The sequence below is a fragment of the Neodiprion fabricii genome, chromosome 2 (genome assembly GCF_021155785.1).
Source record: "Neodiprion fabricii isolate iyNeoFabr1 chromosome 2, iyNeoFabr1.1, whole genome shotgun sequence".
NCBI classification, from domain to species: domain Eukaryota; kingdom Metazoa; phylum Arthropoda; class Insecta; order Hymenoptera; family Diprionidae; genus Neodiprion; species Neodiprion fabricii.
Window position 1 is genome coordinate 36,819,052 of NC_060240.1, and position 16,539 is coordinate 36,835,590.

The 16,539-nt window shown below is 43.8% G+C and overlaps 1 protein-coding gene across 1 annotated transcript; it reads right to left on the reverse strand.

Annotated features, from left to right (window-relative positions):
- Positions 1-1,044: 1,044 nt before the first annotated feature.
- LOC124175641 (transcription factor Sp5-like) lies at positions 1,045-2,290 on the reverse strand. The gene has a single exon (XM_046556042.1). The coding sequence runs from the start codon at positions 2,288-2,290 to the stop codon at positions 1,400-1,402; it is 891 nt and encodes a 296-aa protein (XP_046411998.1). The 3' UTR covers positions 1,045-1,399.
- Between the last annotated feature and the right edge of the window lie 14,249 nt (positions 2,291-16,539).

Consider the following 16,539-nt stretch of genomic DNA (forward strand, 5'->3'; position numbering starts at 1 on the left):
CCGATTATCTCTCTCCCTTTCTATCCTTCGGTTTGTTGCTTTGTCTTTTTTTTTTGTTTTTCTCAAAGTGTTTTTTATTTTTATTTTTGTTCATTTTTTTACCGTTTTTTCATTCTGACCCCTCTCCGCGGGTATCGTTGTATATATATATATAGACCTATATACTCGCCAGCCATGAATCTTCCGACCAAACGAACCAAAGGACGCGCGCGGCGCACGCGGTGACCGCCCCTTTAATAGATCACGCTCGTATCTCGCGGCATATACGCGTGTCGCCATCTGTCGGCTCGACCACATTCCGATAACTTCGGACTACAGTTCTCAGCTGGCGCTGCGGTCACTCTCACCTTTGCCCACCTGCCTTAGGGAGGATCCTGATCCTTACTGTCCAAGAAACGTCGTATTCGGTATTGGTAGGCCAATTTTACCGGAGCGGGATGGGGGAGAGGGATTCAGGAACACCCTGTGGTATCCAGTGACAGGAAGAACGAAAACTCGGGTAGTATGTAACGTGTATTTATTAAAGTTGCGAAGGGAGAACTTGATACGTTTATGGGAGAGGAGGAGAAGAACCGGGACGAAACTGAATATCGCCATTGTACTTATTTCTGAGATGCGTCTGCGTTATCCTCTCTCGGATCAAATAAAATTCCGCTCAATTGAATCGGAAATATATATATGTAGGTATATATATAATACATGTACATATATACAGATACATGAGTATAATGTAGAGATCCATTCCTCCGGCTTGAAGGTAAATATCGTCAGAATCTTCGTCAGAAAGAGAAACGCAAAATTTCGAAATGAGGAAAAAGAATTTTATTTATTCGAGGTTTGCCGTTTTATGTAAAAAAAAAATATAATATTTAATTTACAGGTACATTATATTAACTTACACAGATTAGAAGGATGTATGTATAAAAAATATATATATATATATGTAAGCATATAAGTTGTGCCGTGTATTAATATCGCAAATGTATTTTGCTACAGCACGTTTATTTACAAAATTAAAACGAAGTAGGAACTTTCATTCACGCTTTTACGTACAGTGTACAATCGGATCAATCGCAGCGAAGATACATCTACAGGTATATTGTATGCACAGGCATCAGAGAATCGATGCGAACACCCGAGGTGTCGAATTCCGAACTTCCTGAACTGGACGACTTTTGAGAAACAATTTTGTTGAAAAGAAACTGATCAATAATTATCTCTTATCGATTATTTCGAATAGTTTGCATACGATGGGAACAAGCTTAATCGCTTTTAGTCCGATTTTGAATTTTTCGGAGCCTCAGAATCCAAACATCGGATGTTAGCGCGCGTCTTAATTAGCAAGCGCGTGTAATCGAATGACAATATCAATCTTCTTCTCCTTCGTCTTCGTCGCATTTCAGGGCTCGGGATAGCGTCCAGGGATGTGATACTGTCGGGGGGAAAGGGGGTCTGGCAGGAAGGCGGAAACAGCGGTCTCGTTCTCCTTGTTGGCGTCCTTCCTGGAGGATTTTCTTTTCTGATTTTCGTGGGTCTTGACGTGTTTGGTGAGGTGGTCGCTCCGCATGAACTTCTTGTCGCAGGTGGTGCAGGAGAACCTCTTTTCCCCAGTGTGGGTCCTGAGGTGTCGCTGCAGTTCGTCGCTCCTCGTGAACTTTTTCCCACAAAATACCCAGTAGCACACGAAGGGCCGTTCGCCGGTGTGCCACCGGATGTGGGCTTTCAGGTGTGACGTCTTTCCGTAGACCTTGCCGCACCCGAGCACGTGGCAAATGTGCTGACGCTTTCCGTCGGCGTTCAGCGGCGCCACGCCGTCCATCAGGCAGTTCGGGCATTGGCACCTGGTGCACTTCCTCGACGCCGGTTTCGCCTCCTCGTTCCCCATCAGCCGGTGCTCAGCCGGCGGCGTCAAGGGCATCGGGGGCCACTGATAAGGGGTTGCGTGCGTCTGGGGACTCGTTGGAAGGCCGGGGGGTGTCGGAGGCATCGGGTACTGCTGGGGGGGGATCACCGGGGGCATGTGAGCCTGGGTGCTCCAGGAGCTCGGGCTGCACGGCATCGACTGCATCGTGTAGGACGGGGTCAGCGGCTCGGGGATCTGGCTGTGGCTCGATGTCGGGGCCGAGAACCAGTAGGACGACTGGCTCGGGGATTGGAAGTGGTGCGGACCCGGGTTGTAGGAAGGGTAGTGAACTCCGCCACCGTAGTCCATCACGTGGCTTTGATGGTGCATCTGCATCGACAAACTCGACATCGGGGTCATGCCCGCCATTGGTGACATCGACGGCATCCCCGACTGGAAATAAAAAAATGGAAGAGACGCTGTTAGACGAATTCTGCAGGTCTTAGCTCGGGTGAAAATAATGATTGAATGTTCGACGACGTCTTACCGCGACAATTAACTGAAGTAGAGCGGGGATCGATTCAATGCCTAATTGTAAAAATGTATTTGAGAAAATTCAAAGAATCGTTCAATCTGATTATCTGCGACCAGGATTTTCGTGGATATGTAGTATACTAATTTGATTTTTGCAAAAAATTTTAACGTCAAATCTATGAATTTATTAGAAAGACTTGCCAACATGTGTTCAAATGACTCCACGATATCTGATTATAAATCCAAGTTTTTGTAAACACGCTTACCTTTATTTAGGGAACATTGTTTTAACGCAAGCGTAAATCTAATATGATACACAAGTTGAGTGAATTATGGAATATACTTCGTAATAAAATTTCGACCTTACTGTAAGTGGATGGAAAAATTTTACACTTGCAACGTTTATCGGTCGTGACGCATAGCATATTTTTATTAAATTTTTGGACAACGATCATTCTATGAAAGCGCGCGCGGATTGGATTTGAAACAATTGCAAACGAAACTACGAAAAAAAAAATCGCAATTCTTACCGAGCGGCATAATACAGAATGAGATGAAAATTGTTGCAGAAAAGCAATAATATTTTTTAACATTAATCTCGTTTAGAATTTTCACCAAGAACTTATGAAAATTGTTGATTTTATTTACCACGTATTCTAAACCGAACCACTCGTATGCGCTCATTCACGCATTATAATTCTTGAATTTATTACATCCATGCGTATGAATATCAAAAACTAAAGATAATTAGAATAACTGTAACATATAGTAATACGCATTTATAACGGACCTGTTGATACTGCATCACTTGAGCCATCGCACTTTGCACTGCTCCAAAAACTGGCGTTGGTTTTTCACGCCGTTCCAGCGATTGTGTTTAACGATGTTCGAGAACAGAGAAAAAATATCACCACGGCACTACAAGATTCGTTGAATTGTAAACGCACGCGTGCATATTCCGAATTTTTGAGGTAAAACGTTTCACTGCACAAGCCGCTAAACTCGCAGCGAAAACAAAACTAAATGACGAAAAGAAGCAAAAATATGAATCAGCGTTTTTCATCGCCTTCTTTTTCTCCCGCGTACAAGTTTTTCACCAAGTTAACCGGACTCGCATCGTCGGCCTGTTCGCCTAAGGCCGTTCCTCGTATAATTGCCGGTTCCTGGCGTGTCGCTAGGGTTTTAATAACCTGGTGGACACCGCGAGGAGTAGAGGGAGGCTGCAACGGTGCCCGGAGTTCGGCGGTGGGGGGAGGCGTTGCATCCTCAGCCACCCGAGGGCCATAGGACCTTAGGGTCGGGACGAGGCGCATGCGCACTCCCCACCTCGCCATCGACGTCGACTCCCCCCCCGCCTCCCCCTGAGGTCCTGCAGGGGTCTCGAGGAGGTAGAACGGATTCATAAATCAACCCTAGCTAGGGATCGGGGTGTACTTCGACTTAAGGAGGCCCCGAGGGTTTCTTTGGGACGCTGCAGGAACCGCGGAGATTCTTAGGAAATTTTTTTACCCCCACCACTTCACACCCCGCCAGCGAGATGAAATGATCCCTGCGTTACGGGGTCGTGATTTCTGTGTCGTAAGGAGCCTTGAAGCTTCTTGATTACGGAAATTACTGGTATTACCGTGTCACGGTTACCGAATCATCGGTTTCGATGCAATCGCATTAATAAAATATATCTTCATAATCGGTGTTAAATTCTGAATACAACTATTACTGGTTGAAGTTCAGCGGTATCGTATTTGAAACCGAATCAGTACCGTACTGAAACGTCAAAGTGGGGCAGACCTTATTCATTATTTGCCAACTGTGGAAGTAGCATCTGCTGATCGTCTTATCGTTTCAAATCGAAAGAACACAATCCGAGTATGGATTTCTTCAAAGCTCTTAATTCGATTCTTAATAACAAACTAAAATTTCGACACAACTTGTATTAACAATTCTATTTATCGACCACTAAGTTTTCAATGTGTTTTAAGTATTCATCATCACATAGTTTTCCGTTACAATCATGGGATGAAAGGGAAAGCACCGTACATAACGAAGTGAGAAATGGTCCGTGTCGATTGGATTAGCACGGTAGTTTTGGGGCATGAAGAAGCGAAATCTGGAGAAGGGAATTTGGTGAAAAAGGGTTTTTGAAATTCTCAAGACAGATTGAAGACGTGATGAAGCTCGCGAGGAACCGGCACAACGTGATAACCGGCGGCATCCCAACGGTGAGTGTAGGAATCTAGGAGAATGGTGCAGTGGTTGTTGGCCCCATAAATCCGTAAAGCTCGAATCGTCGCGAAGCAGGAGGTGTAAGGTACGTACTAAAAAGCCAACAATACACAAACCGGCAGGGCTTCCATCTGGCCTTAAGGTTCCGGTTTATGACCGGCTGTAAAACGATTATCGTCACTGACGTAATGACACTTTCGCGTGCTACCGATCTGTACCGGTCTCATGGTACTTTTTTACTGGCAGACAAATTTACAGCCTCCGTCAAGCTCCTGGCCAACCGATCACACGCACCTTGCCAAAATTCAGCCCAACAATGGCAGACAATGGGGAACAGTACAAGCCCCAGGCCAAGGGGGTGTTTCATTTTCGCCCTCTAGATTTGGCGGCCATATACCATGGAAAAAAGGTTACCTTGGGGCAAATTAGACGAAGAATCTTACGAATATTTAATCGATACAAGCAGTGACAAACTGGGTCCATTTAATTGAACCGAGTTTCAAGTGAACGATTTCGTGGACGATCGAAATTTCGAAGTATTAGTCCTTTTGGAGGATTTTTTAACGATCGGTAATTCTACCTTAGCCTCTTTTTGCAACTGCAGCTTATTCTTCATCCATATTTTTTTTTGTTTTTTTTTACCTTTTTTCGTTTGGAGTTTCTTTACAACTAATTAGCACAATCGTTGAATGTTATCAATTCACGTGCATGATTGACATCGAGCTGCTAATCGCCTTTACCCGTTGCTATCATGGTCGTTTTATGCCTGAAACTTTGCTACAGTCATTTATCAGACATAAGATACTCGCAGGTTTTATTTACACAGCTTCAGAACGCCATTAACTCGTTGGACTGACAACTGAAAGCTGCAAGAACGAGATAAAGAGGGAACGGTTTTTATCTTTTCAAATCTTCAGGTATCACAGAACAGAAACTTGCGCAGCGGGTACAAAAAAGTAGCGGTCAAGTGCGACAATGTCTCTAATTCCACTAATTATCACTGAACTTGTGTTTCGCCGAAAAAGGGTTCCCCGTCAAAATTCAAAAAGATGCCATGTGGTTTTTACCCTTGCGCATGAATAAACAGGCATCCGTCAAGCTTAGTGACACGAGATAAAACAATCAATAGATACAGTCTACACTATTTTTCGTCGATGTCATCAATCATTCGTTTGTGCAGATGCTACGTGGTCTTGTCCGCGTGTCTCGCTCAAAATCGATTCTTCGAACTTACGGTAGAGACGTCTTTATGCGTACAGCAGGGTTTTTCCTGTAAGCGAAGTTTTGCAAACATCGACCAGAAGCAATGGTAGAAATGCCGGATATACTTCTGTCCGGTACCTGTGTAAGTTATGTCGTAAATCTTAGGCGCATCTCCGTCATAAACACGTTGCAGGAAGCGATCCTCCGCCCAGAGAAACCCTTCCTTGGTCAGGGATGCATTGTTCGCAATAATAAACTCCTGAGTGACTCCGTTAGGGGTAAATTGCTCAACCGGTAAACACTACTCCCACGTTATCTGCAGGACCCCTCCCATGAAATTTCATACATCCCTCACCGCAAGAACTTGCTCGGAAATAGCGTCGATCACCCACTAATCACGATCATTCACCCTTAACAAGACGAACTTTGGACTCGACTTTTACTCAAACAGCGATCCCTTCTCCCATTAGAAAATATTACTCACGATTCAATGCAAAACTTTTAGTCATATCAAGTTTGGACTCCCAAATTTGCTTACTAATTGTAAGCATGGTCAAACGTTCTCACATTCGACAGTTGGAAATACTCGATGGAGTCTTGGAGGCTGAACAGATTACTGGCAGCGGTCACTCGCAACCAACGGGCTGGTCAGTCATCATACTTGATACCGCACAAAGTTTTGCGGTGAGTAGACTTCGTCACTGTTCGAAAACAAAAGGATCGTACGAAACAAATCACGCTAAGGGTTGTGGAATGTCTTTTCGGTGGTCTGAAAGGCACCCCGTGCGCCGAGCAAGGTGTGTCTAATCGTTGAGTGGGGTGAAGAAAGAGTCCTAAAACGAACCGGGTGGGTGCCAAGATTTGAGAGACATTCAGGCGCGATGAAGCGATGCAAATCAGGAGGCAGGTTTTCGCTCGAACCCTGATCCTCACCCCCGAATTTTTGCCTTGCCATTCCTTTGGACCACTCTTTGCACAGGAAGCCGTAAAATGCGGCGTAAGAATCTCGTGGAACACTTTGTTGGCAAATCACTGGACAATCAAAGATGTTGTGAAATTAATTTAATCCGGTTCTATATTCGAGGTGGATTTTCGTTCGCGTCTTAAGTGTTTGAAAAAAATGTTAACGATATTTATAAAGGTTAATACGGCTGTTAGCGGTTATGGTTATCCTCGGGGATGTTTGAGAATTGTCGGGGTAATAACGAGCTCCCTTTCTTACAATGGAAAGGAGATATCCTCTCGTCAATCGTAACTCAAAAACGTTTATAGTTTCTCTTTTAAAGAAATCGGCAGACGTTTATACGCTCCCATCGCGATAGATTTCCTTCTTTATGGGATCCGAGACCCGGGCTCGCCACCTGCACCGTCTAGCAGCCAGAGGAGCATCCCTTACCTCGGATAGGCAACCTGAGCAAGGATCAGGTGGACTACACCGCCAGCTCACACGACTATCTCGCAGCGCCAACCTTTGAAGAACTTGTACGGACACTAATCTGCTCAATGATGCACCATGACCTGCCACGTTCCCAGTAAGGTCGCTGTCGGGACGCGGTTGATATTTCGGTTGTTTTTTCCGCCCGATGTGTTTCTCGAGCGATTTTAGGAAAGCATGCGAACACTTCAGGTTACACCGAGATTCCTGAAGGTGCGTGAATTTCGTTGAAAGCCGAGGCAAAAAGTGAAGCGCGAATTCCTGTTCGCAGCATTTTTGAAGTCCCAAACGTGGCCTAAGCTGACCCGAATCTGCACAAGAAGACGCTAAGCACCCTGACTACATAGAAAGCCATACAATCGAACAATGGGACCCTGCACAACTATCGCTTAGCTCCGAAGTGTAAAGGCTAATGGAGCGAATCTGTGCAGTTTCGAGTTTTCACACGCTGCCTTATACGAACGTCAGATTTCCAAAGCTGCCCACGGCTGAACTCCTCTGCAGGCAGAAGACGTCGGCCATAAGCCGAGGATTAAACGGATCTGACTGAGGATGAGCACGCTGGAAATGCCCGTCGCTCACGTGATATCTGCCTTATTTACGTACCTGTAATCTACTTTTCTGCACCCAAAACTCTGGCGGGTAGGGTGTACCCTCACTGAATATAATCCCAGACCAGCGGTAGTCGAAACCTGTAGGTACGGTTAATCGGGTTAAACTGGGATTAGCATGTCGTAAACAGAAGATTACAACTGGTGGATGAGTGTCATTTGGCCGATACGAGAACGGTGCAGTTTCCTTGATCCAGAGGTGAACAAAATATATCGAACGATCACCACAAGTCGATGGAAATTGCATGGACTCAGGAGGATGACGGGGCTGCGGATGTTTAGAAAACGACTGAATCACCGCTCTCGGACTTTGGACAATTATCAGGCAAATGCCTGAAGACTTACACAAGTGTTGATGCGTGGCACGTTTGGCCCAACGCTTCTCGCAGTAGGAGTAGGAAGAAGGGGGAGGATATTAATTGAATCGGTAATCAGCGGTGCCTAATTACAACTCTTGAGTTAATCGGCGTCGTTTTCTCGCGTCATTTGCGTGCAGGCATTTCAGGATGACTCGAATGGCCCGGGGGACGCTGAGCGGGAACACGGATGGACGGACCCGACCGACTCTGCGGACGCTTACGCGTCATTAATCATTTTTTGGGGAAGCAGTCGAGCCTAGCATAGGTCTTCGGTGTTGGTTATGTCGGATACCAAGCCGACGAGCAACCGCGAGCCTCGGGTCTGCGAACAATGGCGCCCAGTGCTCATTTGTTACCCGGTCTTTATAGACAAAGACCAGCCGCGATTGAACCTGGACACCGGGAACAAAGCATGGCTAAAATTTTGTTTGCTTTCGACGTTTCGACCCCTTACACGCTTTCACGCTTCGAGCTCCGCGATTACTCGCTTTGTATCAATTACGATCTCCGCGGAAGAGATTATTAATATAACACCATCTTCGAAAAGATTGTCCGATTCACGACGGATGATCGGATCTGGCTTCGAAGTGTTTTTTTGCTTCCTCTTCTCTCCTTTCTTTATACAACAATTGTTCAGAAGGTGTCGGAAGCATCAGAGACGAAGTGCCGAATTTAGGGGAGAGTGAGAAGAGAAACCCTTTGGAAGGTGATGTGTCTGCGTCACTACCTGTTGCGCGTCTCCTATATTTCTCTGTCGAACAAGAGGTTTTGGCAGGATCGCGATCAGCGGCGCTCCGAAGAGATATAAAAAGCTAGCCGGCAGCTGGGGTGCCTTTTGCGTTATGGTAGAAGCCGCAAGCCCCGCGTGAGAATTCGCCGGTCAAAGAGCACCGGCGTATTGTGACGTAACACTATTACACAACCAACTTTTGTCCGCGAGTCCTACACACCCGTTACCATGGACTACACTCGCATTCCGCCCCCGATCTGCAAAAGACTCCAAAGTCATCCATCCAGCGTGCAGACGTGGAACATTGTTGCTCAACTTTTCGCGTTCGCCAGAAATCTTTCAAAGGAATGAACCTTGTTCACGTTTTCACGTTTCGCGTAATCGTTCCTGCCTCTGGCGACGATTGAAGCCACGTGTCAAGCATGTGTTCGACATCCCGGTTTCCATTAATCCCTGAACCAGTAACGATGGGATCTCCGATATTGTTTTCAAAGATTACAAAATCCACGGCGAGGAGCTCAGGCGTATACAAATGAGATTGTAAAGGTAGGGATGGCACTTCTCTCAAAACTCGACTCAGAGTTTGAAAACAAGTTAAGATGACGAAGATTATCTATTAAGCTTATAATCCCGGTGACTAATCGGTGAGACAGAGCGCTATTACGTCCGCTCAATTTTGACCACATGTATTCACTCGTAATTGGCTTAACCGCAACCAACATTTGGCCACCACCCAGTAGCGAGTACTTTTCTCAGCCCGATTTACGTGCCGTTTAAATGCGACGGTCGGATTTCATTCCCTTTTGGCGTACCTAGGTTTCGGGGTTATCCTCCGTGACAACCATTGCACTGTGCCCTCTTAAGTCTAGGACCCAATGCTTGATTGACACTGACATGATCTTCCAGTACACCCTTCCTAGCACTAACCCTTTGGACTCCCTAGGTAGACAAACGGTCGGAATTTGAATATGCAAGAACCCGGATAAATTCAGTGGTTAAATTCTTTCGGTATGTCGTAATTTCTGACTTTTCCCAGTTCCCTCAGTCTGCCTCAACTCTCTTTTTATTTCCCCCACAAAAACCGGAAGTCCATGAATAAAACGCACACAACAGCCCATCACTCAACGGATTTTTCGAACGTCTGAACACAATTAGCCGAGCAGCGGATTAAGAAACTAATTGTCGAATGCATTATGCATCTCCGCATATTACCGACCGTTACAGTGCAAGTCATGCGACATGCAGCTGACGCAGCGACGAAGCAACGTGAATTTATACGGAAAGAAAATTTTGTCGAAGACTGCAGCGGTTATCCGGATTACCGTTTCACGTAAACATGGTTGTAGGACCATGTCTCCAGGCTGGATAGACCGCACATTTCTGTGTAGCTGTGCACGTGGATGAAAAGTGCCCGAATTTCCCCAAGGACGCAGTTTACAGATGTCGGTAACATACTTTTCTAGACCGTAGCTCGAAGACTGTCTTCTACACTTCGCACAGGATTAAGAAGTCAGAGTTCTTCCACCGCCTTCGAGGAAATTTCTGAATCCCGTCGGTCAGTTATTATCTATAATCTACCCTCTGCAGCGTGCGTCTTTACACCGATCTACGTAAACGTGAATAATTTTTTTCCCGGAGCGCAGAGACGGTAATCCTCCTCGAAAAGTCGATCCCTAAAGAATAGGTACCCGCACCCCCCGCTGCTAGGGAAGTTGACTTTAGCGGTGAGAAGTGCAGGCGAATTTCTAAAACAACACGCCCAGCTCCCAACCAAGCATCAAGTCAAAACGTACGCCTGCCTGCAAATATCGGTGTAACCCGAAAGAGTAAAAAAAAACTGCATCTGGTGACGGAAAACATTCCATGCAGAGTCACGTTCGATTCCACTTCTCAGTTTCGGTAACGCGGTTGCCGTCTTTTCGCCGCTCGAGTAGCGTCTGATATTCACCCAAATAAGGCTCGAAAAAATGACTACAGGAGGGATGCTGGGAAGGGAAGGCGAAAGGACGAGGAACGGCGTTGTGCCCCAAGGGCTCATCGGCGGGGCAGGTTTAATTACTACCGGACCTCTTTGTTTTAACGGACGTTGCTGCAGTGGCGGTTAACGCTTTTGTTGCGAGGGTGTTTCGGATTTCTCTCCGGCGGCGGGTAGGCACAAGGATACATCCGAGCCTAGGATATGATTTGTGTGTCAGCCTCCAGGAACACAGACTCCGGGCTGCAGGGTCCGAGGTCCGCCGCCGATGGGCCCGGCTACGCGGTGAGACCGCAAGGTCGGACTGATCAAACACGTGTCCGTATCCCATGTCAAGCCTGAACGAAATTAAAATTGATAATTGCTTCTCCTAGAAAATAGCCCACGACGTTCCAGGTAAAACCGTAAAAATATTTGATACCAAACTCGGACTATATTCAGCTTTTTTCCTATCCGCGGTTTCGCCGACAGCCGCGCGGAGGTAATTATCAAGATTCAATCCAATTATAAGCCTGCGAATTACTTGCTGGTAACGAAATAAATTTTACTTGTTACGAATATTTTCAATCAAAACTAACACGTGTGTCTGTGATACAGAAAACTCAGTGGCATCTTCGAATCTTAAATTTCTCTTCGTGTAATGTGTACCAATTAATTGGGCAACCACGTCAATGTATAGACCTGCATTTCTCGCAGTAAAGAGTCGTCATTAATCACCCGTTTAAAATGTGTGTAAGTGGTTCAATCGGTATGAGATATATATATGTATATATATTCTTTGCAAAACACATACAGACACACGGGCATTATTCGCTCGGTCATTTACTTCGGAGTAGAAAAACAAACAAGTCGTGCACTGCCGGCTGAGAAATAGAGTGGTGATGATTTGGCAAAAGTTTTTTTTTTTTTCTGTTGGTTTCTTCTTTCCGACGAAATGGATGTTTGCTATTGGGATTCAACAAGTATCGGCAAAGGCTGTTGCGTTTTGGTCGAGGTGAAATAAGTTATTCAATCGGGTATTTCATTCAACGTACATTCAGGGGGATAAAATAAAAACCGAGTGACTCGGGCTTGAATGAAATATCTTAATCAGTTAGTTTGAGGATAAATTATACACATGTGTTAGTATATATAATGAACATAGTAACTGTATCTTTTTATTTTATATCAAACATGTATAGAACATTAGCCGTCATTACTTTTTAGATTTATTCGTTCGTCCATTACATCATTCATTCAATCCATACGTGGATTATTTTTTTTTTTAACAGGTGTATAATGTCGTAATTGTAAATTTAAATTGTCTTTTCATTGCTAAAATTGTCTCTTAGATGTTGATTTATTTATTTTCTTTTTTCTCTTTCAACACTCTTTCTTTAACTTTTATATTTTTGTTGAAGTTTTCACTTTTTTTGTTTTGAATGTATGTCTTGATTATAACTCGACTTTTGGTTACCAGTTAACGAACATCTTCGTAGATTGATGTTAACGATGGCAACATGTTCGTCAGAATGCTAAATTCCTCTTTTTGCATTATCGAAGATCACTCAAACAAGTTTTATAGTTGTTTCACTCTCTCCGGGTCGATACGTAATAATGGTTAAAATTATTATCGCAGTATAATTGCTCAGAATAAACCTATAGAATACCGAGAGACTAAAATTTCAGTACGTTTTTCTCTGAAGAGAGTTCTTGGCAGAAGATGCATCTTACGAAGATAAGTGTAGCTAGTAAAGAATCATACCACGCGTCTAACTCCATAAGTCAAATTCTCATCAGTCCTTGCTTTGATTATTTAGCGGGTATATTCGAATCGTTAGAGACTCTCAAATATATTGAAAGTATAAAAATGTATCATGCATAAATTGCAACAAGTATCTGAACGATTTTCTCACTTTACCCACTTCGAGCACTGAAAGTCTTCGTAAAAGGACATGGGGAAAAGTCAAAGCTCGGACTCGAGGGGCAGGTTCACGCTGAGCCCCGAATACCGAAAAGGTCCAAGACTCCCATAGCGCGTTATTCGAAGAAATGAGATTGGCCGCGGCGTTTGTCCTGAGTTAAGGAACGAGTCCTGGGGCGCATTGTGTGGTTTTATCTTTCAACAGCTTCGTTTGTCGAATCACCCAGAGACCGGCAGGACTCTTTTGCCTCCGTCCGTTTAGCTGCCCCCGCACATTATACACACAACCATGCAGGGAGCATAAGCGTAAGGTCATGCCGCACACCCACTGTGTCCAGTGTCAAAGAATCCGCCGAACCATTCAACGCCCGGTCGGCTACGCGATCAATTGGATAAATGCATGTGTGCCCGTTGTGCAACTGCAGGTACGACACAACACTGCGCCGACTACCGACAAGTGCAACTGCGAAATTGATGCCCGATCTTTTTTTCATTCACTTTTTCTTCGCGTTTTCTCACGAAGAATGGGAATTTATGGGAATTTTTTGTGTATTTATACATATTTGTATTCCGACTTTCTGAAATTACTCAAGTACACCGAGCGAAATAATTCATTGAATTAACTGAAGGTAAATTTAATTGAAATCAACTAATCATTTTATTAGATCAACAGATCTTGACTCGACACTGATGAACATTCACGTCGCCGTCCGTGACAACTCGGTTAATTGATTCAATGACTTACTTCTCTCAGTCTAGGTGGTAAAATGTTTTTCAATAAAAATTTTAGTAAAAGTTTTCCCTGATAAAATACAATAGTAATAATAATGGTAATGTTAATCCGAGGAGAAAAATGATGGCGTATAATTAGAGTTAGGTGAGGAAGAGACGCGAGGATGAGTGATGTAATTCTGACGGACAATCCGAAGGCTTAGGGTCATTTCGACGCGGTTTACGATTTTATAAATTTTCTCCGGGAAAAGGAATTCCGTATAATCGCGTGATTTAACTATACGAGGACTCCGGCAGTCCCGGCGAGTTTTGACCCTCGTCGGTTGCAGCGATGCACACGGTGAGGTTTTACACCTGAGTCAAATTTTATAGCCGAAACTCGTTGTGATTTACCATTTCATCTGTTCACGAGGAAGGGAATTAACGTCACAACAGAATCGCTGGACCCCCAGGACCCACGGGGGACCCACGGGCCCCGGGATCCTAGGATATATAAATGATATTTATGTCAACATTTTCCGTGTAGCGGGCGGCCTGTCAAAGGCAGAACCAGTGTCGAACAAAGAATCCTGATGTTTAAGTGGCCTACGATCCTGGATGATGGCTAGCTCGGATCCCCTCGAGTCACGGACCGGGAATGATCTTCTTGTCGCGCTTTGCGGTCGGAATCTTCATCCTTGACGATCGTCGTCAGAAAGCGAGGACTTCGGGAGAAATTTTCAAATTTCAATTCCAATTGTCCGTCCAAAAATTATGCTTTCATTAAGATAATCAATTTTTACATATATTTCACCGAAAAGTTTTTATAGATATACAATTGTTTGTAAGAAATTGCGATAGCGATCTCGTCACTTTGACAAAATAAAACTTGTTGCATGATATTGTCAGAACAATCAAGCAATAGACGTAAATACATTGTTTCGCACAGTTTTATATCGATTCTATTTAGCGAATAAAGGGTAGTCAAATTTGTCGAAATCATGAAAGTCACTTATCATCGGTTACCGCAATTAGATAATGTAAATTGCGAGTGGCAGAGACACGATGTTCGAGTTTTTCAAAATCGATCAAGATTTTGTCAAAAATCAATAAGGGTTAGTCTGAATTTTTTGTCGACGTTGAGGACCCAAAAACTTGATGTCTCAGAATTGATTTAAAGAAAAAGTCAAGCTCTTTTCTTTCTCAACAGCAAGATTATTTCTATACCTTCACACAGACGCCTACGGAGATGGCATTTTTTGAGATTGGAAAAAAACTGACCGGTCAGTTGGTTGCAGCAGGGCGCGTGGTCCAGAGGATGGATTGACATCGGCGCGTTCAAAGTTCACCCCCCGGGGTTCGAGGCCTTCTTTAAATTACCGACTTTTAGGTATACTCGTAGATCGAGCAACATAATCGGGCTGTGCTAACTTCGAACGAAAGATTCGTCTGACATTCGGTGATTCGGCTGAAAAAGCTATTCGCAGAAGTTTACAGGGTCAGGATTCATACGCGTCGCTGCCTGCGTGTCTCACACGTTAGCCTCGTTTTTCATTTTTATTTCTTTATTTTTTTTACGGGGCAAACACGTGTAGGCACAAATTAGAATACATAAAAGTTTTTTTTATGTGTCTCGTATAGCCGAACGATTTTTGCTCCGGTTTTAATGGTAGCTCATCTTTTCGTTTTCTTATTTTCCGTTTTTTTTTTTTGTTTGTGGGGAATACCTAGGCTACCAACGCATTTCCCGTAAAATTTTATTGTTTAGATCCATGCAAGATTTTCGGGGACATTTTATTGCGAGACGCTAGGTGGCAGAAAATTGGATTTTGTTGTAAATTACGGCTTATCGACGGATTACGAGTGTAAATACCGAGTGCGCAGTTCTTCACGTCTTAGAAATACTTCCAGTTCTTCTAGCCGTAAATTATTCTTGAACCCTTTACAGTGAGTGCGTTTCAAAGGAGATTAACTGCAGCGCAATACAGTAGGTATCCTGAATATCTCCATGAACCGAGCCATGGTGTATGGCAGAACTGTATTTATAAGCAGACTCGTAGTAACCGTAAGGCTTATAGAAACGCTATAGCTTTAGGCCTTCGAGATTTTCGACAACAGGAGCGAAGAGCGAAAGGAACTATGAGGTAATACAAAATGTACAATACTATTATGTACAAAACTTAATTACATAAGAGAAATATTATAACAAAACGTTTTTCTCAACCTTAGTCGATTTAATTTTCTTTCTGCATTTTTTAAATTCCCAACCGATCGGACCATCTTGCAGGACAGATATTCGGCCTTTTTTTAGAGATCAGCCTTAGGTTTCGTGCACCCTTAATTCGGACCTGTCTTTAAGCAACGAACTCTCCATGCTGCATTATATGTGCAGCTACTCGCGACGTGAAGCTGCACACCTGATTGTGAGTTGGACCTTTTGTCGCTACACTCTTTCCCCAATAAGCTCTCCTTTATTCGAACATTAAGGAGCGATGACGCTTTTGTTGCACCTTTAACCTAACCCTTTAACGGGTTCTCCTGGTTACTTTCAATAAATCTTTCGCTGAAACCGTTATTTCCTGTCGGTTTGTAAGAGTTAAGGAGGGACTCGGATGAAATTTCGATAATAGCGAGATTTTTGTTTTTGAAATGAATCAAAAATATGTTAACAAAAATTCCTTGCAGCAAAATTTAAATGATGTTAGTGCGTATTCTGAAAATAAATTTCAATCTCCTGCGATGAAAATATGTGCGCAACGAACTTTTGGCAGAAAATTTCCAGCGTACCGCTGCTAATGTTTGATCATTGCGAATATTTATTTATTTCAAAAAGGAAAGTTTAAATTTAAGTTAAAGGAAGCTTTCATTTGTTTATAGCTCCCGATTCATATATAAATCACATACTTTTGACCGGGAAAAATTCTTCTCCCACCACAAATATTGAGATTCGAAATTTTGCGAAGTACCTTAAATAATGAAAGATTTGTTTGCGCACTTTAGACGATTTTAAAC